This window comes from Myxine glutinosa, chromosome 7 (assembly GCF_964187855.1).
Source record: "Myxine glutinosa chromosome 7, kmMyxGlut1.1, whole genome shotgun sequence".
Classification (NCBI taxonomy): domain Eukaryota; kingdom Metazoa; phylum Chordata; class Myxini; order Myxiniformes; family Myxinidae; genus Myxine; species Myxine glutinosa.
Window position 1 is genome coordinate 150,726,736 of NC_136267.1, and position 22,860 is coordinate 150,749,595.

Below are 22,860 nucleotides of genomic sequence, written 5' to 3' on the forward strand. Positions count from 1 at the left end.
TTGACCACCGGGTAGACTGGAGGTCAAATCCTACATTTGCACGATCACCAATTCAGCGCGATAGATCAAAATGAAAGAGACCATAGTTTTCCACCGGGAAAGTCGAAAATATCTCTACTTCAGTTTTCGGTGTATAGATATCTCAAACAAGAGGTGATCGATCATTCTATGCTGCTGACCGAGAAAAGGAAAAGGGACACAGCTTGTTTGGCGAGGACCAACATAGCAATCCTCTCTGCAGGATCAGCGCAACCAACAGCACCAAGGACAAAACAAAACTCCTCCGATTCTCAGAAGCGATTTGATCTGAGTCGGACTTTTTAAAACACCTTTCTCTTGGTGCCTTCTCCGGGCCTTATCAGTTCTGCACAATCGGCGTTTAATGGCTTTTCTCTGCTCAATGGTTCATATTTAATGTGCCAGTGCCGTCGCAAACATTTCCATACTCCCCCTGTGGTGATGTTGACTGCTGTCTTGTTGAGCAATTTGCACCTAAAATCCTTGTCTGTGCTTTAATATAAATATTTAAAGGACAGATAACAGAGGAAAATATTAAAAAACTTAGCAAACACATTCCATAATAAAGGGATCACAAATAAATCTGTAAAAAATACAATAAAACAAACTTTGACACCTTCTGACCATTGTACACAAATGATGTAGGCCTTTTGTTGAACATTTAAAAAATGAAATAACTATATACTATGTTACCCTCTTTAACCCACAGGACGACACCGGCTGAAGAGACACCCAAAAACCTAGATAATCTTAAATGGCCAAAAATAATTTGACTAAAAGTACGTTTTCTACTTTGCCTTGCATCATGAGCTTGGTATAAACCCAGAAATAACAAGGGTGATGTAATATAAGCACAATTTGTATTATACAATAATATAAAATAATATTGATATTGTGCAGGAGCCTGGTGTTGGCTTAGCGGTTAGGGTGCCAGCTTGGGATCCTAGGATCCTGGGTTTCAAGTCCCGGTCAATCGCTGAATTAACACCAGGGGGGTTGACTCAACCTGTCATCCTTCCGAGGTCGGCAAATTGAGTACCAGTTCACTGGTAGATTCCCTGTGTGTCACAAGAGTGCAACCAACAGGGCTGGCAGAAGGAAGGTCATCCGATCGTAAAACATTGCTGCCAAAAAAGGGGACCATGTGCCTGAAAAAGGACCAACCCTGCTCTGCGGAGGGAAATGGCCTCTAAAGGTGGTTCTGCTTTTCTTCTATTGATATTGTGCAGGAGAATAAAGCCATATGTAAAGCAACTTGGGAAGCTATACAGAAAACACATGACGTATGTATGGTGAATTTGGAAGCCATTATAGCACGTCACCATGGACAGTTGCATCACACTGCAGGGGAATGTGTTTTTATCATTTGAGTTGTTTTTTTTCATCTTTTGGGTAGGAAATGGGCGAAAAATATCTAGGGAGAAGTGAGGAGGAATTCGTTCTTCAAACAATCTTTTTTGCATGCTCCACCAGAAAGAGAAACTGAAGGTGCGGAACCATATGCAGGCAGAGATTAGGTAACTGTTATAGCATCTGTTCCAACTATTGAAATTTTTTTTTTTGCTTTGAGGGTCTGCAGTGGTAGAACAGCATTGGGTTTGTTTCCTCAGAAATGTGAACATCGGAGGACATTTAAATGAAGGTTAAACACCCAATGATACAGAGTGGACCAAAAGTCATGGTGCATAGGGTAATGCTATAATATACTGTACGTATGATTAACTCCAGGTTTTCTGTTTTGTTTTAGGCTGTGACGACACAGAAGTCCTGCAACAGTGTGCACTTCCCAAGAAAAAGTGCAATTCCAGTTCTCCTACACATTGTCATTTGTCCATTAAATTGATACGTTATCATTTTTTACTGAAAGTGCCGGAAAATGAATGATTAATCCCGCAGACGTAAACAACTTATTATTATTTGTAGAAAATATTTTTCGGTTACCCAATGGGACAGGACTTTTGGACCACCCTAAATATTCAGACTGAAGAAAAACAGATACTGCCACTTTTTAGGCAAGAGAACAGTATTTCATTATCAACCAGCATGATCCAGTTCACACAGGGGAGAGCCACCATCCACAAACGCATGCTTTTGCATATATGGCCTTCAACTTTTTGCATATATAGCACAGAGCAGACACCTTCCCCCAATCCCCTCTTGCCCCACCCCATCATCACCCATCCCCCTGAGCAAGGTGACCACGCCTCCCTGAGGTTTTATATAAAATGCAAACACCTTTTCACTGTTCTGGTGCCATTCACGACGTGGCACACAAGCTATTGCCGCATGGATCACCAGACTAACAGAATGGGTGTACCACACACCAATCAGTTTGTTGACCACAAACACATCTGGAGAAGTAACTGTGAACATTACATTTTTAAAGATGATAAATATCCTACTTCTTTTGATGCAAACTTATTGCACCTTTTGGGATGCGAGCTTCGAATGTCATATATTGTCCTTTCTGTTTCATACAATACTGTTAGCAGCTTAAATAAGAATGTAGTAGAAAATACATTACGGCCAGAATTATGTCTTTTGATACACAGATATTATTTTTTATAGTAGAAGTTACAGGAGACATTGCAAACAGACAATATCTTAAGTTGCTATTATCACCGTCTCCTGTAAACTAAAGGATGCCATAGATTTAGTGTCACACCAATGTGTTTGTACTGTATTTATGATATGCGAAAACTGTCCGAGATTCTATCTATTTTAACCTTTACTTCCCACCTGTGTGACTCTCTCCGTAACATGGTGAGTCTTCTCCTTCATCATGTGAGGAAGAATGTTTTTGTCGGAGGTGGGCGGAGTCACCACAGCTTTGTCCGTCCTCAGGTCAGAGAAGTTGAATGTGAGATGCGACAGTTTGCTGATTGTTCGGTGACGCATTAGGTCGGAATCCGATGTGGAGTTGACAAACACAGGCTTTACGTGGTTGACCATGCCTAAGGAGAGAAGAAACAATTGAAACAAATTCAAGGTCATGCTAAAGTTTAGTGACTGTATCACCCTGTTCAATAATACATTGCCTTTTCAACCCATTAAGTAATTGTTTCTATTTCTTATGCTGAAGGAATGATAATAATGAGCAATTAAAACAAGACCAAAAGTCTAAGCGGCGTAGCCGAGCTTGTAAGATATTGTAACGAATGTGAGAAGTGTAACGAATTTGAGAAAATGTAAAGAATGTGAGAATTATGGTTTTGTTGTGTGTAAATGGCACCCTCCGTAATGTAAAGAAAGGTCGAAGCTCGTCCTCTTAGTTAATTCCATAAACCTACACACAGGGCACCATATATCCTTTTAAATAGTTAGTCCCTTATTTTATGTAGGTTAAGGATGTGTGTTCCCAATAGTTTGACTCTTCATTGCACCGAAAATAAGAGTAGGTCCCTCCGACGCCCCATGGCATCTTCCAAGTGCCAGGTTTGCCAGGTTTGCTGCAATTGACTTCTTTAGCCACTTTGCTGCATTTCATCCACTGTTTGCTGCATTTGACTCCATTACGCATGAGGTAACCAACGGAGAAGAAAGGCGTGTCTCCAGCTCGTCATCGGGGGGGTGGGGGGGGGGGGAGGAGTCAGCCAAGCACGAGGAACAAGGCGTGGCTTTGCCAACGCGTCATCAAGAGGGGCGGGATCGGTAGCCCTCGCGACCAATCAAGGCCGAGGCGAGCTGACTGAGGGGCGTTTACAACGCACGCGGGTAAGAAACCCAAAAGCACGTTATAAAAGGATACGCGCGGTTTTCTATAGGGCTGGCTTTTTGGAGGAGATTGAGAGAGAGGTGCGGCAGATGCGCGATCCAGCTAAAGCAGCCAAGAGAGAACGAGACGTGAGGGTGTGCTGATACTGCAGCAATACGCCGAGACCCTCTAGGCCCTATTGCCGGTTGTGGAGACGCGGAGCTGCCAGCTGCTGTTCGCTTCGAGCACGGAACGTGGACCTCGACGGTGTGGAATTGCCCGGACCTTCCTGCCCTGCCATCGGCTTGGACCTTCTCCTCCCTCAAGTGATTCCTGCCATCATTTCCCCCGTGTAAGTGTGCCCGTTTGTCCGTCTTTCATGTTGTCTTGGGGTTTATAAGTAAGACTGCCATATATATAAGCTAATCATTGCACTATGTCTCCTGCTCCTTCCATTGCCTTGTAAATCATATTCCATTTCTTTTCTGCTTTAGTTGTGTGTAAATAGTAATAAATCTCGTTATTCCCTACTTTGTCTTTACTTCTTCATGCTCTTTCGGCCGCTTTAGAGGTTTCCATATTGAGTGTACGTGGCGCGATTCGGCCAACGTTCAGGATCGGGTTTAGTGAAGGCTAATGACTCGAACTTCGGGTTGCTAAAAACCGCTCGGCAACTAACTAGACCATCCAAACCGGGGTTCGAGCAGTACTTGTCTCCCTAGTCTGCGTAGGGACGGATAAAGGTATTCAGGATAAACCCTGGACCCATAACCCTGATCCGTTCCATCCCGCGGGATAGCGTTACAAGCGCCAGGACCGGGGAGACGGCCAGCTTAACAGGACAAGGGGCTAATCACCCCTTGCTAACGGGAGAGCCGTCCCCCGTATCCATAACAATATTATAAACCACAAACACATATGATTAGCTTTTCAAACAGTCGCTAATGCTGTTTGTAACATTAAACAAAGAAATTTGGAGGAATCTCGACATCTATGAGGTAAGTTTTACTTCCAGAACTGCAGGAAGATCTACTGTAATCTATATACCCCACAAGGCTTGGAGGTGTGCTCATTTACCAAGCAGCTAGCTAGAGCTTGCCAAGCCAGCCATTCCTTAACGGTTTTGAATGCAATGCTTGCTCGAATGCTTAAACCACTTGGCGATCTCTCCACAATAAACTTGGAAAATGAACACACCCAATGTTCTTGAGACCCGACCATAGATCGACTGTAATCCATATACCCCAAAGAGGAATGACCCTTCTGCCACTCCCGTAGTGAGTGGGTGAACGAGTAAATTAAAATGTCAGTCGGTGGAGTCAGCCGACGTAATGACATAACGGACACAAAACTGCCGCTACTTTAATATGTAGAAGATAATATATTTTAACTTCCAGTAAGTTTGCAATCACTGCGAAGGGATTAGTGTTACAATTAGATTTACTATAATATTAACGTTATGTTATCATTATTTCGAAAATGATATCACTATAAAAAAAGCCGAGGCAAATTCCTTACTTTCACGTTATTAATATTAGTGCCGAACACCGCTTATCACTGATTCATGAACCATACACCGCTTCAATCCATGAACGTTCCATTCACGACATTGGGATTAAAGTATTATGGTTATATTTACTATATTATTATTATTATTATTATGAAAACGATACTACTGAAACGATACACAACAGTATTAAGAAACCTGGGCTTAATTTGTCCTAAGCGGTCCGAAGGTGAGGCATAAAGCCTAAGGCCTATATGTACCGTACTGTATTGTTGGAATAGAACATAATGTTACGTAACATCGTAACACTGATGCTTTCGATATTTCATGGTCATTTTAACAATCGGTTTGTTTGTGTTTCACACTGAATGAAAAACGTCAAGGTAGAGCATGGCGATTGTGATAGTATGACAAGTTCGAGTATATGTTCGGCATGAATGGAATATAAATCAAAATGGCGGTGTGTGGAGAGTCAGGCGCCGTGCTGCCGTAATAACACCAGACGTAATCACATCACCCTGTCATGTGACCAGATACTCAGCTCTGATTGGTATGCGTTTGAGGGGACATACATACATACATACATACATGCATTACATACACACATACAGACGGACAACCACTGGTCTAGACGGCTTTGCCCTATGGGCTACGCCGTAAAAATCATTTTTCACATGGATCTGGCAGGTTTATTTTTACTCTTCTTCTTGTGTAATAAATTTCTCTGTTATACCTGAAGATACTGTTACGTTTGTGGGGGTAGGCAATGATTACCTTAGTCCAGATAGAAGTGTATAGATTACCATGCTTCGCATGGCATGAAGAAGAAGAAACCTGTAACTTAAGTCAGCTCCGTGTGTTCGGATTAATTGTGACGTGTAGCCATACGGAGGGTGGCTCTTGTGCTATGTAGCGTAGGGAATAAGAATAAATCCCCCTGTCCGTCCTACCTCTTGTAATCTGACCTTTGTGGTTATAATACATTGGCCTGCGATAAGAAGAGGGCTGTCAGGAAACGAACTCAGGCACATTACAACACCGACAAGCCTGACAGGTACCCAGCACATTTGCCGATCGGCAAAAGGAGGCCCCGCCCCGAAGGGAACGATTGGTCATGGTCATGGACTGAAGTGGTGGGGCGCGGGGATTGGCTCGAGTGTGACGTCGGCGGAAAGAGGGGAGGGTGCATTTCTGCATTTATTTCTTTCTCTTTCTTTCTCTTTTCTCTTTCTCTCTCTCTCTCTCTCTCTCTCTCTCTCTCTCTCTCTCTCTCTCTCTCTCTCTCTGTCGCCACCTATCGGCCGTCGGTGCGTTGGGTGTAGCGTCATGGCGGCTGTGAGCAACTGCTCTGTGTTTTGGTGAGTCCGTCGTGAGGTTTCCCCCCTCTCCTGCCCTCCCCTGCCCCCCTCCCTCTCCTTTTCCATCCTGTGTGCCTTGGCATTTGTTTTCATCTGTTCTACACCTTTGCCTTCGAGAGAGAGAGGATTGAGAGCGGGCCCATTTTGGGTGTGGCCTACTGGCGTTGACGGCGCGTTGTAAAGCCATTTCTGTGCTTATAATGCACGTTTATTTTTTACTTTAGTTCGTTTATTTAGGTTTGATACCCTCTTGTCCGGCTCGGACAAGCGGGGGGAGGGGAGGGGGTATTTTCGCCGGAATGGCGAATGCACGCTCTCGTCGCGATGACTTTGAAGGCTTAACCAGGAAGCACGCGTTTGTGTGCGTGCCTCCGGATGGAGTCCCTGTCGAGGACATCATCCTCGCTGTGGGGAGCATTGTTGGGGATGAAAATATACGTGCAGCTTCGCGTATGAACCAGAAAGTGGTGGTGTTCGTTTCGGACGAGGAACTCGTCCATGACGTGGTAAGTGCGGCAATAACCACGGAAAGCGGTCACTTTATGATGGCGTCGCCGCTATTAACTCCCGCGACGAGAGTGGTTATTTCTAACGTACCACCATTTATCCCAAATGACAAGTTAATGACCGTGCTATCACGGTACGGTAAAATGGTATCGAGGATTTCAACAATCCCTCTCGGGTGTCAGAATGAACGTGTTAAGCACGTAATGAGCTTCCGCAGACAGGTGTATATGGTCCTTCCAGACCGTGGGGACGACACAGGCCTCAACATCACTTTCAAAATTAATTTTGAAGAGGCAAATTTCCAGCTATACGCATCGTCCACCACCTTAACATGCTTTCAGTGTGGAGCGTATGGACATTTAAAACGTTCTTGTCCCAAAGCCTCGTGTGTCAGGTGTGGCAAGACAGGTCACACTGCCATAGTTTGTAAGGAGGAGGTTGCTCTGCTAATGAATACGCCCAGTGGGAGGGAGGTTAACGCTGCTCCACTAATGAATACTCCCAGTGGGAGGGAGGTTAACGTTGCTCCAATAATTGAGATTCCCAGTGGGGGGGAGGTTAATGCATTGCCACCGCTTAAAATTCCTAATGAGGGTGAATCCAGTGTTCCAAGCGTGAACGTATTTATTCCTCCTCAGCAAAATGTTGAAATGGACACTGATAGTAAAGTGTGGACGAGTAAACGAAGGGCTCCGGATGATAGTGACTCATCTGGAGCAGGTAAAAAGGTTGTGCTCGATTTGCAGGCTGTTGGTGGAAAAACTCTTCAGGATGCACCTGGAATCTCTCTGCAAAGCGTGGTCCAAATAAATAAAGAGGAAAACCCAGAAAAGAGCATCAGGGTTCAGCCGCTAAAACAACGCGCTTCCATTACTCACACAGACGACGTTAATGATGTAAATAATTCAGGCCACGATACCGTGAATGGTGCATCATTGATCCAAGCGAATGTCGCCGAACAGGCTGACATCCATAATAAATCTGCCAATATAGCAGATAAGGGTGGAAACATAAATCCACAGGAATGTGGGAATAATGATTTCATGCCAATTGAGGAAATCAGTAATCAATGTGCTGATGTTTCCCAAACACAGCACTGCGTGGACCCCCCAGACAAGGGAAGGCTAGGTTGCATAGCAGGAGAAGAAAACGGTATTGACCCAGACCCCATTGGACCACTTTCTGATTTATCAGAATCGGAAGAGGAGGTGGAGGTAACAGCATTATCACAATTAATGGCAGATCAACCCCCAACCCCTCCCCATATTGTTCTCTCATTCCTCAATGAAACGTATAGACAGCGAAATGTCATCATTGGGGATCATTTCCCTGATTTGGCTCCCTTTATTCAGGCTGCAAAACTAGTCATAAAAAAATCTGAGGAACTAAACCTAACAAAATCGCAGTTTCATCGACTAAAGAAAATCATAACAAAGGCAAAGAGTGAGTACTCACAGTGTCAGACAAAATTTACTAATGAGTGATGAAGACGCTTAATCTTGCAACACTCAATATAAATGGCGGTGGGGCCAGTCACGTCCGCCAGATCCAAGTGAATAGTTTATTCAAACGGAAACAAGTTGATGTAATATTACTGCAAGAAACTCATATTATTGAGAAGGTTGAACATAACTGGTGCAGCATGTTCAAAGGTAAATGTTTCTTCAGTAATATGTCATCTGTATCTGCTGGAGTGGGGTTTTTGTTAAAACCAGGACTTGTACCTGAATCTTGCCTCTTTCAGGAGGTGATTCGGGGACGTTTTGCCTCCCTAGAATTGGTGATCAATAGCCTGAAGCTTATTATTTTTAATGTATATGCACCAAGTGAGAGTACTGACCGTAAAGCCTTCTTTACTGAAGTGATAAACCATTTAAATTTGTTTGACTCAAATCAGTGCATATGCATGGGGGGAGATTTCAATTGTACGCTAGAGCCCAAAATAGACAGAAATTCACCTGAACCACATCCCGAGTCCCATGGTGACCTCTCCCAGTTTCTTTCAGGTGGGGCTTTTTTGGATGTATGGCGATTGATGCACCCAAATGACCGGCAGTTTACATGGTGTCGATGCTCCAATGGCCAAGTATCCTTAGCGAGGCTTGACCGCTGGTACATCACCCCACGATTAAGGAATATTGTAACCTCCTCAACTATTACCCCTTCCATCTTCTCTGACCACCACATGGTCACGATGGGCCTATCTTTCTCTCAATTCAAACGGAGGAGCGCCTATTGGAAATTCAATACAAGTCTTTTGGATGATACCCTGTTTAAGGAAGCCTTTCGCATCCTATGGATAGCTATAGTTGGAAAAAAGCCCCTCTTTGCTTCCACTAACCTTTGGTGGGATAATATGAAAACTCATATACGACTGTTTTGTCAACAGTTTAATTCCCACATCACTCATGAAAGTCAAATCACATTGGCACGGTTGGAAACCGAAATTCTAAAACTGCAAAACAAAATGGCAGAGCAAGAAAATGAGACAAATTATAAATTGCTCCTTGAAAAAAGGACCCAACTCCGGGAACTATTACAGGAGAAGGCTGCAGGACTACTAGTTAGATTGAGAGTAAAAAGCATTAAAGTATCAGATAGTCCTAGCAAAGCCTTCTTTCACTTAGAAGCTGAAACGAAGCCTCCCCAGCTTATTTTATCAGTTAAGGACCCCAGTTGGAATGAAATTACAAGTTCTGATGGGGTAAAAATCACTATTAGAAAGTATTATTCTGAACTATTTGCTAAAAAAGATATATATGAGGATAAAATAAAATGTTTTACCTCCCATCTCCCAACCCTAACTGAGACTCAACGCCTGGAGCTGGATGTGTCTTTAAGCCTTGATGAGTTACAGCGTGCCCTGGTTGGAATGGAATCTGGAAAGGCTCCGGGAATTGATGGCCTGCCAGCTGAGTTTTACATGGAATTTTGGGACATTTTGGGCCCGGAACTATTGATTGTATTCCAAGAATCCTTGCGAAAAGGTGTAATGCCACTAAGTCTAAGGAGAGCAGTGGTGAGTCTTCTCCCAAAGTCAGGAGATCTCCGGCGGATGGAGAATTGGAGACCGGTTTCAATAATGTGCACTGACTATAAAATGGTTTCGAAAGCAATGGCAAATCGTTTGAAAAAAGTCATTGGTGATCTGGTTTTACCTGATCAGACATTCTGCATCCCCTGTCGTTCGATTTACGACAACATTTTTTTCGTGCGGGATTTAATGTATGCTCGCCATGACCAAAATGATTTTGGAATATGTTTTCTAGACTTTGAAAAAGCCTTTGACAGCATTGACCATGTTTTCTTGTGCCATGTTCTTGAAGCATGTGGGTTTGGGGTAATTTTCAGGGCCTTTATAACTCTATTGTACACTGACATCTCCAGTGTAATTAAGGTGAACAATGAACTGGTTCCCCCCATAAAGGTTCAGAGGGGGGTACGGCAGGGTTGCCCAGTCTCAGGTTTGCTTTTTGCGTTAGCAATGGAGCCATTACTTTGCACACTGAGAAAGAATATCTCTGGCCTGACCTGTTTTCCTGGAAGCCCACCAATGACTATATCGGCCTATGCAGATGATGTTTGCGTCATTATAAAAAACCACCAAGACACTGTTGCTCTTATAAAGTCCTTAAGAACCATTTTCATGGCTTCATCTCTGAAGGTTAATTGGACGAAAAGCAAAGCTCTTTGGGTGCCATACCTTAATAGTTGCCTACCTGTCTCAACACATCTGCCTGCTCTTCCAGAAAACTTGGAGTGGAAAGCAGATGGTGTTGATTACCTTGGTGTGTCCCTGGGCTCTACACAATTTGAGAAAAGGAATTGGGAAGGTGTGACTGGAGAAATAGACAGGAGGCTGAACCTGTGGAAAAGAGCCCTACCGCACCTCTCATTTAAGGGCCGAGTCTTAGTGGCAAACAACTTGGTTGCTACAACGTTGTGGCATCGCTTTATTTGCCTGCAACCACTAGAAGTGCTGCTGGACAGGATACAGGCCAAACTTGTGGACTTTTTTTGGGGAGGCCATCATTGGCTGCGGCCAAGCGTAATATGCCATACTTCATCTGAAGGTGGTCAGAGCCTTGTTCACGTGAGATCCCGTCTCATGGCTTTTCGCCTGTGCTCCATTCAACGCCTCCTATTTGGTGAAAACCTGCCAAACCATGCCTTGGCTTGCCATATTTTACAGCAGGCGGGTAGACTCGGCTATGGTCTCGAAGTATTCCTGACTCACCTTAAGTACGTGAATACATCAACGCTCCCCATATTTTACCAGAGCCTTCTCAGTGCCTGGGAAAGACTTTCCGTGAGCCGTAAAGCGGACACTTACTCCCCAGGGATGTTCGAGGTTGAACCCCTGTTCTTCAATCCTCTCTTCCCTGATGTTCTCAAGAGTCGTCATTTGTGCCAACGCTTTATTGAGGCAGGCATAAACAAAGTATGGCACCTTCGGCCAAACTCCGGTGTCGGGTGGAGGAATGTGGAGGAAATTTAAACCTTGACGGCGATTCGGTCCAAGAGGACAATTGGAACGATTTTGAGGAAAGTTGTTCAAAAACGTCATCAGCTACAGAAACTTTGGACTTGGAATACTTTTGGACACCCCAACGAGTCCCCGTTTCCGAAACTGATTTTTGACTGCTTTCCCAAGGAACTTCCACCTGTTAGCACAGGGACAAGTGTATTGCACGCTGAGAGCAGCAAGAGCCTGTATAGGTGGTGGTTATCTCAAGTTCTTGGTATTCCTCCGCTAAATGGAGTAGCACGATGGAAGAGGCTACTCCCTGCCGGGCCCCCCAATGAACCTGTATGGGAATCAATGTATTGTAAGCTGATTAGCAAAAGAACAGGTGATCTTCAGTGGCGCCTTGCCCACTGGATCATCCCATGCAATACATATGTATGGAATTTTGCCCCAATATCTGCATGTTGCCCCTTTTGTTCTGTAAATGAGGATGTTTTTCATTTTTTTATTGGTCGTGAAAGACTTTTTCCTTTATTTGAATGGTTAGACTTTGTGTCGTTCAAAATGAATTTCAGATTTACTTTTCGATCCTTTATTTTTGGGCTCAAAAAGGGACGGCAACACAACAAAGAATATGAACTGTTGTGCTTTTTTGTAGCTACAGCAAAGCTTGCTACTTACCTGTCCAGAAAGGAGCAGCGGAATGGTAAGCCCATTCATCAATGCAATGTCATGACGTTTTTCAATGCACTGTGTGCTGCAAGGCTAAAACATGAGTTTGAGTTTTCCAAGATCATGGGTGAAATTGATGGATTTGTAGAAAAATGGTGTTTGAAAAGTGTCTGTGAAGTCCGCCAAAACGAGTTGGTATTATTTTTCTCTTGATTGTTCATAATTTCTACACTTCGTAGTATTGCTGCAGAAGATTGCATTTGTTTTCGGTAAAATTTGAACTGATCAACGCATGTATCTGTAATGTTTCCTCGCTTCATCGTTTTCTCTTGTTTTTGGCTTTGTTGATTTTATACACTGTACATCCATGCACTTTATATTTTTTGGAATAAAAGGACGTCAAAAGTCAAAGTCTCTCTCTCTCTCTCTCTCTCTCTGTCGCCACCTGCTGGCCGTTTGTATGCTGCTTGTACTGTCATGGCGTCTGCTTGTGGAGGCCTGTGAGTGCTCTGTGTTGTTGCTCCATTCCCCCCCCCCCCCCCCCGTTTTCCCCCCTCTGTGTCCTTGTGCCTGTTCGTGGAGTCTTCCTGGTGATTCCCATATACGTTGAGACGGGAGAGAGAGCCGGAGAGCACAGGGTGATCGCTGGTAAGGGTTCGCCGTTTTTGGGCGTCGCCCGATCGGTGTTTGCTCCTTCATCTTAAACCTCTATTTCCTTTTTTTCCTTTCGTTTATCTTTCCTTCAGTTTGTTTTGTTGCCTCCCTTTTCCGAAGTTAGGGAAATCGGAGAGGTCTGATTGCTTCCCATTCCCGGAGTTCGGGTAGGGAAGATTGTATTATATATTCACCCTCCCCGAGTTGGGGAGGGGTTGTAAGTGCAGCTGTTCCAGCATGGCAGCTGCACTATCTCGATTTACGGCCTTTCAGAGCCTGACCCGTAAGCATGGGTTCTTTTGTGTACCTCCGGAACGTGAGGTTAGTGTCGAGGACGTTGTCCTCGCAACCGGTCGTGTTGTCGGGATCGACAAGGTTGTTGCCGCTTCGCGGATGAACAAGCGGATCGTTATTTTTTTGTCCGACGTGGATTGTGTCCCACAAATTGTCGAACAGGGTTTGACAATCGATCCAGATTTATTTGTAATGATTTCCCCACTAGATAGCCCAGCGATAAAAGTCGTGATATCAAATTGCCCCCCATTTGTATCCGACGATGTACTAATTAAAGAATTGTCCCGATACGGTACCATCGTGTCTCGTATCTCCATGATTCCCTTCGGGTCACGAAACAACGATTTAAGGCACGTGGTTTCATTCCGGCGGCAAGTGTTTATGATTTTAAAAAATTCCCAGAAGGATTTAAACCTTATAATAAAATTAAAACATCAACAGAACGAATATACAGTGTATGTGTCCACCAACGTTCTAAAATGTTTTGGCTGCGGACAATTTGGGCATGTTAAGCATGACTGCCCCCGAAAAGAGAATTCTCCACAAGTGCAACCTCCCCTCTGAACCGGGAATAAGCAACCCCCCCACCTTCCCACCACCGATCCAAACCCTTCCACCACCGACCCAAGCCTTCCCACCACCGACCCAAGCCTTCCCACCACCGACCCAAACCTTTCCACCACCGAACAAAGCCCTCCCGCCGCCGAACCAAGCCCTCCCACCACCGACCCGAACCTTCCCACCACCGACCCAAGCCCTCTTACCACCAATCCAAACCCCCCCGCCGTACCCCCTTCCCCTCCCCTTGAAACAGGGGCCCCTCCCTCTACTGAAGGATCTAATTGCAGCCATCTCCTGTTAACGATAGATCTCACCCCCCAGGCGACATCGTCCAATCACAGCTTGTTGCCTGCTATAACTGATCCTACCTCTCCCGCCGTGGTAGCCGATGGGAATCCCCTCCCGATGATCACGTCCTCCCTCCCCCCCCCTCCCCCCAAACCCTTGCAATCTCTTCCCACTAACCAGGACGAGTTTCAATTAGTCTGCCCAAAAGGAAAAAGACATCTGCAAAGAACAGATGAAAAGGGTCATCTCTTTAAAAAACCTACAACTGAAAACCGACAGCCCCTCCTCTCTGGCCTAGATTTGTCCCTCGTCACAGAAAATCGTTTCTCGGTATTGGAGGACATAGATGTGGATGAATCCTCGCCCTTGTCTACTGACCTAGAAACTGATATGGTTGAACCGCAAAAATTAGTACCCCCCTCCTCCCCCCCCCCCCCTCCCCTGAAGATGGCTCATTTCTCTCCCTCCCCGTCCCCTCCCTCTATGGACTATGCCCCATCCGATAACGTGGAGGGATGTGATGACGGTGAGGAGATAAATGATGAAAACCAGTGTGACACACCATCTGAGCCATCTGATATAGATGACTCTGTTAGTGAATGTGGTAGCCTTAAGGAAGAAGAAATCCCTCCAATCCCTCCCTCCGAGATAAAAAAGTTTCTTAAGGACACATTCCGAAAAAGGAATGTTGTTATAGAAACCTTTTTTCCGGAGCTACCTGATTTTATACATTCCGCTAGACTGATGGTAAAACGGCCCCATGTTTTAAATTTCAATTCCTCCCAACGTCACCGTTTAAAGAAGTGGTTGCAAAAAGCTAAGAATGAACTGCTATCAAAAAATTGAGTGGTGGTCACTCCTCCTTATAGCTGTAATGAGTTTTTCCATTTGTAGCTTGAATATTAACGGAGGATGTAGCTCTGTCCGTAAAGTTCAAGTAAGGGATTTTTTATTACAGAAGAAAGTTGACATTGCCCTCTTACAAGAGACCCATGCCAACGACTGCTGTGTCGCAGACTGGTGTAGGCTCTTGCCCGGCCTGTCCTTCTTTAGTAACGGTGACTCCCGCAAAGGCGGTGTCGCAATAATTCTTAGCCCCTCCTTTTCGCCTTCATCGCTTAAATTCCACGAAATACACAAGGGATCCCTAGCATCCCTTGAATTCCACTACTGTGGAAAATTCTATACTATTTTTAATATCTATGCCCCAAGTACGCCTGTAGCTCGGCGAGTTTTTTTTAATGACCTTGGGACACACCTAACGTCCCTCGACAGCCAAAACGCCCTAAAAAACCAAGACAATCATGTTTGTATTGGTGGAGATTTTAACTGCACCCTCCAACCCCAACTAGACAGGAACAGTGCAGAGCCCCATCCTGCCTCCACAATCCCTCTCACCAAATTTTTAAAACAAATGAATTTGACAGATATATGGTGGGTACAGCACCCATCAATCAGGCAATACACATGGTGTCGATGCATTCAGGGTAATATTGTACTTGCTCGCTTGGACAAGTTTTATATTAATCCTCCACTTGAACGCCTCGTTCTGTCATCCATAATTTGCCCATCAGGATTCTCGGACCACAGCGCAACATTTCTCAAAATTTCTGCCCCCTGCCCGAAACACAAGAGTGCTTTTTGGAAATTTAATAACAACTTACTTGATGATAGTACCTTTAAGGACATTTTTCCGGAAATTTGGAATATTCTGGTTGCCTCCCAAGGGAATTTCTCAAACCTCAGACAATGGTGGGATAATGCCAAAACGCACATCAGACTGTTCTGCCAACAATATCGTGTGTATGGTGTTCAAGAGGAAAGAAAAACCACAACCTTACTTGAAGATGAAATCCTGGAATTACAGGAACAGCTTCAGGGAACTGCAAGTGTGAGCTACCAGGGAATGAGGCAACAAATCCATGGAAAAACGGCCTTACTGAATTCCATATCCGAAAGGCGAGCACAAAATGCTTTATTGCGCCTGAAGATGAGGTACATACACGACTTTGATGCTCCAACCAAATTCTTCTTCAGCCTTAAAAGGGGGGCCTCTTCGTCAATGATTACACGCTTGCTCCATGATGGGGAACTCCTTTATGAAGATGGCAGAATCAGGGAATGTGCCCGGAAACATTTTAAACAACGGTTTATGCGGCATGACATTAACCAGGATGCAATATCGGAACTTGTTTCTAACCTTCCAACATTGGCGGAGGATCAGAAGCAGCAGTTGGAGGATCCTCTTAGGTTACCTGAGCTCACCGCTGCCTTGAAGGCCTTGGAACCTGATAAAGCCCCTGGACTGGATGGGCTGACTAGTGAATTTTTCCAGTTTTTTGGGGACGCCATTGGACCTCACCTACTGCGGGTATTGAATGAATGTTTAGAGGATGGACAACTGCCGTGGAGTTGCCGGAGAGCAGTCACCACCTTAATTCCTAAGAAAGTGGACACTCAACTTATAGAGAACTGGCGTCCTATTTCTGTTTTATGTACGGATTATAAAATTTTAGCCAAGGCCTTGTCTAATCGAATGAAACCTTTTATGAATGTACTAATAGGAGAACATCAATCCTTTTGTATTCCTGGACGTACTATTTTTAATAATATCTTTCTTATCCGTGATACCATTCGGTTTTGTAACAATTTTAATATGAATGTTGGTCTGTTTTTTATTGACCAAGGAAAAGCCTTTGACTGTATTGACCACATGTACCTTTTTAGAGTTTTAGAGAATTTTGGGTTTGGACCTATTTTTATCTCGTACGTTAAACTTTTGTATTGTAATATATCCAGTGTTCTTAAAATTAATCAAGTATTGTGTAGCCCCATTGCTGTACAACGGGGAGTACGGCAAGGTTGCCCGCTATCTGGACTTTTATACTCTCTTGCCATCGAACCTCTTCTGCTCCAATTACGTACGCACATTTCTGGCTTCACTGGATCAATTCTTACCACACCGCTAAAAGTCTCTGCCTATGCAGATGATGTCTGTATTTATATAAAAAATAGTGCTGACGTCACTGCGGTGGCTCAGGCACTAAAAACATATTGTCAGGCTTGTTCAGGCCAGGTAAACTGGAAGAAGAGTGAAGCCCTTTGGATAGGACCTGGAGATTGCCCGCCAATTGTCCTACCAGGAGGAGTGAACTGGCAGAAAAGTGGCATTAAATACCTCGGTATTTTCCTCGGAGACAACACCTTTGAGCAGCAGAACTGGGTGGGATTACCAGACAAGGTAATGGCAAAACTGGCCCGCTGGAAAGGACTTCTTTTTCAACTTTCGTACCGCGGAAGAACTCTCGTCATTAACAATCTTGTCGCCTCTATGCTATGGCATAAGATGATATGCCTACAACCGCCCGGGAGCCTTCTTATTACACTGCAAAGGAGCATTGTCGACTTTTTCTGGAGCGGGAAACACTGGCTCCAACCCCCCGTGGCATACTTACCACTCACTGAAGGTGGCCAAGGTCTTATTGATATCCGCAGCCGGATTATGGTCTTCCGGCTTCATATCGTGCGCCAACTTGTATATGGAGATGAAGCCCTACTCTGGAGGCCTCTGGCTAACTGCATATTGCAGCTTACATGCAAGCTGGGTTACGACCGAGAACTTTTCATGATGAACCCTCATTAAATCGATTCATCCTTGCTGTCCACCTTTTACCAAGGGGTGATGAACGCCTGGCAAGCCCTGTCCTTTTCCCGTGAAATGGCAACATACAACATGGAAATGTTGTTGAATGAGCCCCTATGCTACAACCCCTTCCTGGAAAACAGCTTGAATAATAGGGGACTCGTTCAACGTTTTGTTGATGCCAAGCTGCTGCGAGTGAAAGACCTCATGACAGAGTCTGGGAGCTGCCGGCTGAGTGCTGCCGCTGTGGCACAAAAAACCGGAATAAAATCTGTCAGGATCATCTCTCGGTTCCTTCAAGGGATATCCACAACGTATCGTAATACCTGCGAGGAACTTGGCCCTTCCCCTGAGGAAACAGCGGGTGACTTCCCCAAACTCCTAGTCTTCAGCCCGCCACTTAATCTGTCCCCTGGCCTGAACAGCCCTGATGATACTGCATTATCCCTTCCCGCCTTTCCAAAGAAAACTTTGTACAACGCGTACGTTAAAATTTTATACGCAAAAACATTTTCTGAGCACCCGAGGCTTCGATGGCGGGATGTTTTACCCCCAATACCACCCAATTGCCCCAATTGGCGAAGTTTTTATCTCTTGCCTACTCCAAAGTATGTTGGAGATATTCAATGGAAACTTGTACACTGGATTTTACCTTATAATGTTTTACTGAACCGGTTTTCTACTGCTAACTCTAATCTATGCCCTTTCTGTGCATCCATTGAAACCCTACCGCATATATACCTTGAGTGTGAACGATTGCAACCTCTTTTTACATTCCTTCAGGAACGCTTTGTGAAGCTTGGTTCCCTCTTCAATCACAATGTTTTTATTTATGGTGTTTTAGGACCGTCTTCCCTTAGAAATGTGGTTTTAATGAATTTTTTAATTGGCCAGGCCAAGTTTGCAATTTATATATCCAGGAAGAAAAAAATGGGAAACGCTTCTGACTCGTCATATGATGTACTGCTCACCTTTAAGGCTCTTGTAAATGCAAGACTAAAGCTAGAATACCGGTTTTTTAAAATGAACAAGAATTTAACATGTTTTAAAGAAAAGTGGGTTTTTAATGATGTCATATGCACACTTGATGATGATGATTTGATAATAACTTTTCCTTGAGACCATTTTTATTGTGTTTTGTTTCTTTATGACTGAACATAACTGATTTTCTGTACTCTTGTAATAAAAGGAAGAAACAGTCAGTGTCAGTCTCTCTCTCTCTCTCTCTCTCTCTCTCTCCTCTCTCTCTCCTCTCTCTCTCCTCTCTCTCTCCTCGCTTTGGTCGTGGGCGGTCACGCTTTGTCTCGTGAGGAGAACTTATGGAGCTCGGGAAACCTTTGCAACATAGGAGGAGGGGGGTGTTGGTTGACAGTTGTGCTCTTCGGAGATGAAGGAGATAGCGAGCAAACCAAAGGAGGCTATCCGGTCTGCTTGCCTCACGCCGGCGGCTGGCTACTAGTATGAATCCACGCCATCTTGGGTGCTTCCCGTGCGGGGTGGTTATACCGTGGATACGACCATCAAATTCCTAAAAGCCTTGTGGACCAGATAGTCAGGGGGTCCAATGCATATTTTGGCCTGACCTGGAAAGTGGGCCCAAAGTTTTTTTCTCAGTGTTTTCATGCCATATAGGTTTTGTACTCTATGAAACTGCATGATGGCATTCTCCCATCATTGAGCATTTTCATATAACAGGTTTTATACAATTGCGGCTATCGGGACGCAAAACACTGGCTTTAGGGGGGTGGGGAAAATAGAAATACCCTTATATCTTTACAAGCATTCAAGCTAGGGTCTTGATTTTTTGCATATGGGTGTATCTTGACCATACCTATTTGTGGGGCAAAGGTCCGTCATAGGTCAAGGTCAAAGGTCAAATATCCGGGTCAAACGTGTACAACTCGGCATTGTTTATACACTGATATATTTCTCATTATACTGAACCTGTATCCATTGTTATAACGTCTAATGTCTTGTTATAAGGTCTCATGAGCTCAATACTGAATGAAGAAATGCTCGACTATGTAATATTTATTGAGTTCTTTATGATTTTATGTTCAAAGATTACATCAAACCTGGTTACGTAAATGATCTGTATATGGTGTACCTATTCATAGGTTACTAAACCACCAAAATTGTACATATTCTGTATTTGGTTTTAAAATCTTTCTTATATCATAAACATCATCAATGTTATTGTAATCATCACCATCTTCCCCTTGTGAAGAAGTGAAGTGAAGTGAAGATGGCCCAGTGCATACCACCACTTGACCACCAGCATCACCCAGAGGGATCAATTGTGAACATAGTTACCGGAAGGGTACATTCATCTTCAACAGTTAATGTTCAAAAATCAATTGAAATCGGGAGCAAACAATCCGGGGAATTTACAGAGGCTTTACCTCGAGGCTTTCATCACAAGATTGAAAGAAAGATAACTTCAATGGCAGACACGAAGAAGTCTGTAAATATCGGCACACAGAAGGTTTTTGATACAAACCTAATCTACAGTCGTGTCATATGTCTGCAGGCCAGTAATAGGGATATAGACATTGACCATCTGATGTCCCATGAATTGGCTCCACTGCCAACGGCTCTCTTTGCAGACTCTGGTGATATGCGGATATCCACATCTAAATCCATCTTGAAAAGAGATATCAAAATTGAAGTGTCATCAAGAGTAGCCCATGAAGAAATAGAAGTCACTGTCGTTGATGGGTGTGCCCTTCTCTGGATACCTGGTTGGCCTGCTGTTGGAAATGTGCAGACTTACATTGATGCCTTCAAGCACAAAATAGCAGAGAAGCTCTCCAAATGTGATGTCTATCTACTTTTTGATAGATACAATGAATTCAGCACCAAAGATTCAACACGATTAGCCAGGGGTGCTGGCAGGGTGCATCAGTTGACACCCTCAACACCAATCCCCGCACAGAAAGCAGTATGACTGTTACAGGCAATAAGAAGCAGCTCATCAAACTGATATGCAAGGACTTGCAAAGAGATGAAGACTTTGTTCAGAACCATACACAGGAGCACACACTTTTGACAACAGGACAGGAGGAAACTATCGAGATCAGCGAGGGCATTGTCATAGAAAGACGAGATCTGTATACCAGTCATGAGGAAGCTGACAATATTATAGTGCAGCAGGCATTTATGGCAACTTCAGAGGGGGCTTCCGGTGTAGCTGTGGTGGCTGATGATACAGATGTGTGGGCCCTTCTGTTGCACCACTATCTGGAGCAGAATCTTGACATCCCAATTATAATGCAATCTCCTATACATGGAAGAAGTGTCATAGACGCAACCGCTGCCCAATATGCAGACCTCATTCCAAACCTGCTTGCAGGACACTCCTTATCTGGATGTGATACTGTAGCAGGATGCTTTGGCATCGGGAAGAAGAAGATGTTGAACACTATAAAACAACACTCACTGAGTCTTCTTGGAGAAATTGAGGCCCCCTGGCCTGAAGTAGTGAAGCAGGCAACTCAATTCGCTGTTGCTACTTACGGTCAGAAAAGCTGCCATACTCTCTGTGAGGCTAGAGCAAAGGTATGGAAGACCAGAATAGGCAAGGGGAGCAGCACAATGCCAAAACTCTGTTCACTCCCACCAACTGATGCTGCGCTCCAGAAAAATCTGAAAAGGGCACACCGACAAACTTTCTTGTGGAAGAATGCCTTGAGGTCTGAGCCTCAGAAGTTAGACCCGTTAGAGTATGGATGGAGCAAAGATGGGGATATGCTCTGCCCAACTACAGTTCCTGCAGGAAGTCAACAGGTCCCCGAGTACATCCAAAAGATTATCAGTTGTGGCTGCTCCAGTGACACACCATGTGAAAGTATTCGATGTGGATGCAACAAAGCAGGAATGACTTGCTCAGTCTTCTGTGCCTGTCAGCAACAGGACGCAGCATCAGTATGTCACAACAGAGTGAATACTATATCACCTGATGGTGATGATGAAACAAGTGATGAAGGGGAAGATGGTGATGATTACAATAACACTGATGATTGATGATGTTTATGATATAAGAAAGATTTTAAAACCAAATACAGAATATGTACAATTTTGGTGGTTTAGTACCCTATGAATAGGTACACCAACTACACCATATACAGATCATTTACGTAACCAGGTTTGATGTAATCTTTGAAAATAAAATCATAAAGAACTCAATAAATATTACGTAGTCTAGCATTTCTTCATTCAGTATTGAGCTCATGAGACCTTATAACAAGACATTAGACGTTATAACAATGGATACAGGTTCAGTATAATGAGAAATATATCACCGTGTACATAAACAATGCTGCGTTGTACACGTTTGACCCAGATATTTGACCTTTGACCTTGACTTATGACTTTGACCTTTGACCCACGAATAGGTATGGTCAAGATACACCCATATGCAAAAAATCAAGACCCTGGCTTGAATGCTTGTAAAGATATAAGGGTATTTCTATTTTCCCCATTCCCCTAAAGCCAGTGTTTTGCGTCCTGATAGCCGCATTTGTATAAAACCTGTTATATGAAAATGCTCAATGATGGGAGAATGCCATCATGCGGTTTCATAGAGTACAATACCTATATAACATGAAAACACTGAGAAAAAAAACTTTGGAACCACTTTCCAGGTTCAGCTCCTGGCCCCCTGACTAAGAGCTGAGTGCTGGCCGATACAAATACAAAGAACATTATTTTATTTATTTATCATTCCCTTGTGTTGTATACGAGTCTGTATGGGGGCGCTCCATTTAAGATATTAGTTTTATCGTGCGTTTTCTTGTTTGCTGGCATTTATTTTCATTAACCTGTTTATTTGTTGCAATTTGAATTCCGTGTCGGTTGAATTGATTATCGCAGGGTCGAAGACGTCTGGTGGAAGGCATCCAGGTAATTCGTCATTCTCCTTTCCCTCACGTGTAAAGAACACCGCTATATTTTTGACTGAATGCCTCGGAGTTAAAGCGCGATTGGTCATCCGTCACCCAGGGGTCTTAATCCCGGCGGTGAACACGACAATACTTATGGTATAAACACTTTTTCTGGACCTATATGTGGAGCACATGGCTGGCTAAGCCTACAATGTAAAATAATAGACTTCAATGAATATACACCGGTAATTTAATTGAGAAATCAGAGGTAGGTCTGTGTTATTGCTGGCTTACAGTGTTAGCATTTCTCACC

General features: G+C 44.0%; 1 protein-coding gene across 2 annotated transcripts in view; it reads right to left on the minus strand.

The window, feature by feature from the left end:
- LOC137431744 (voltage-gated inwardly rectifying potassium channel KCNH7) overlaps positions 1-22,860 on the minus strand; it is a 559,296-nt gene that overhangs the window by 206,198 nt on the left and 330,238 nt on the right. For both annotated transcript variants that reach the window (XM_078782422.1, XM_078782420.1), the window contains one exon: positions 2,758-2,972. In XM_078782422.1, coding sequence (XP_078638548.1) covers positions 2,758-2,972 — 215 coding nt within the window. The remainder of the gene's footprint in view (positions 1-2,757; positions 2,973-22,860) is intronic.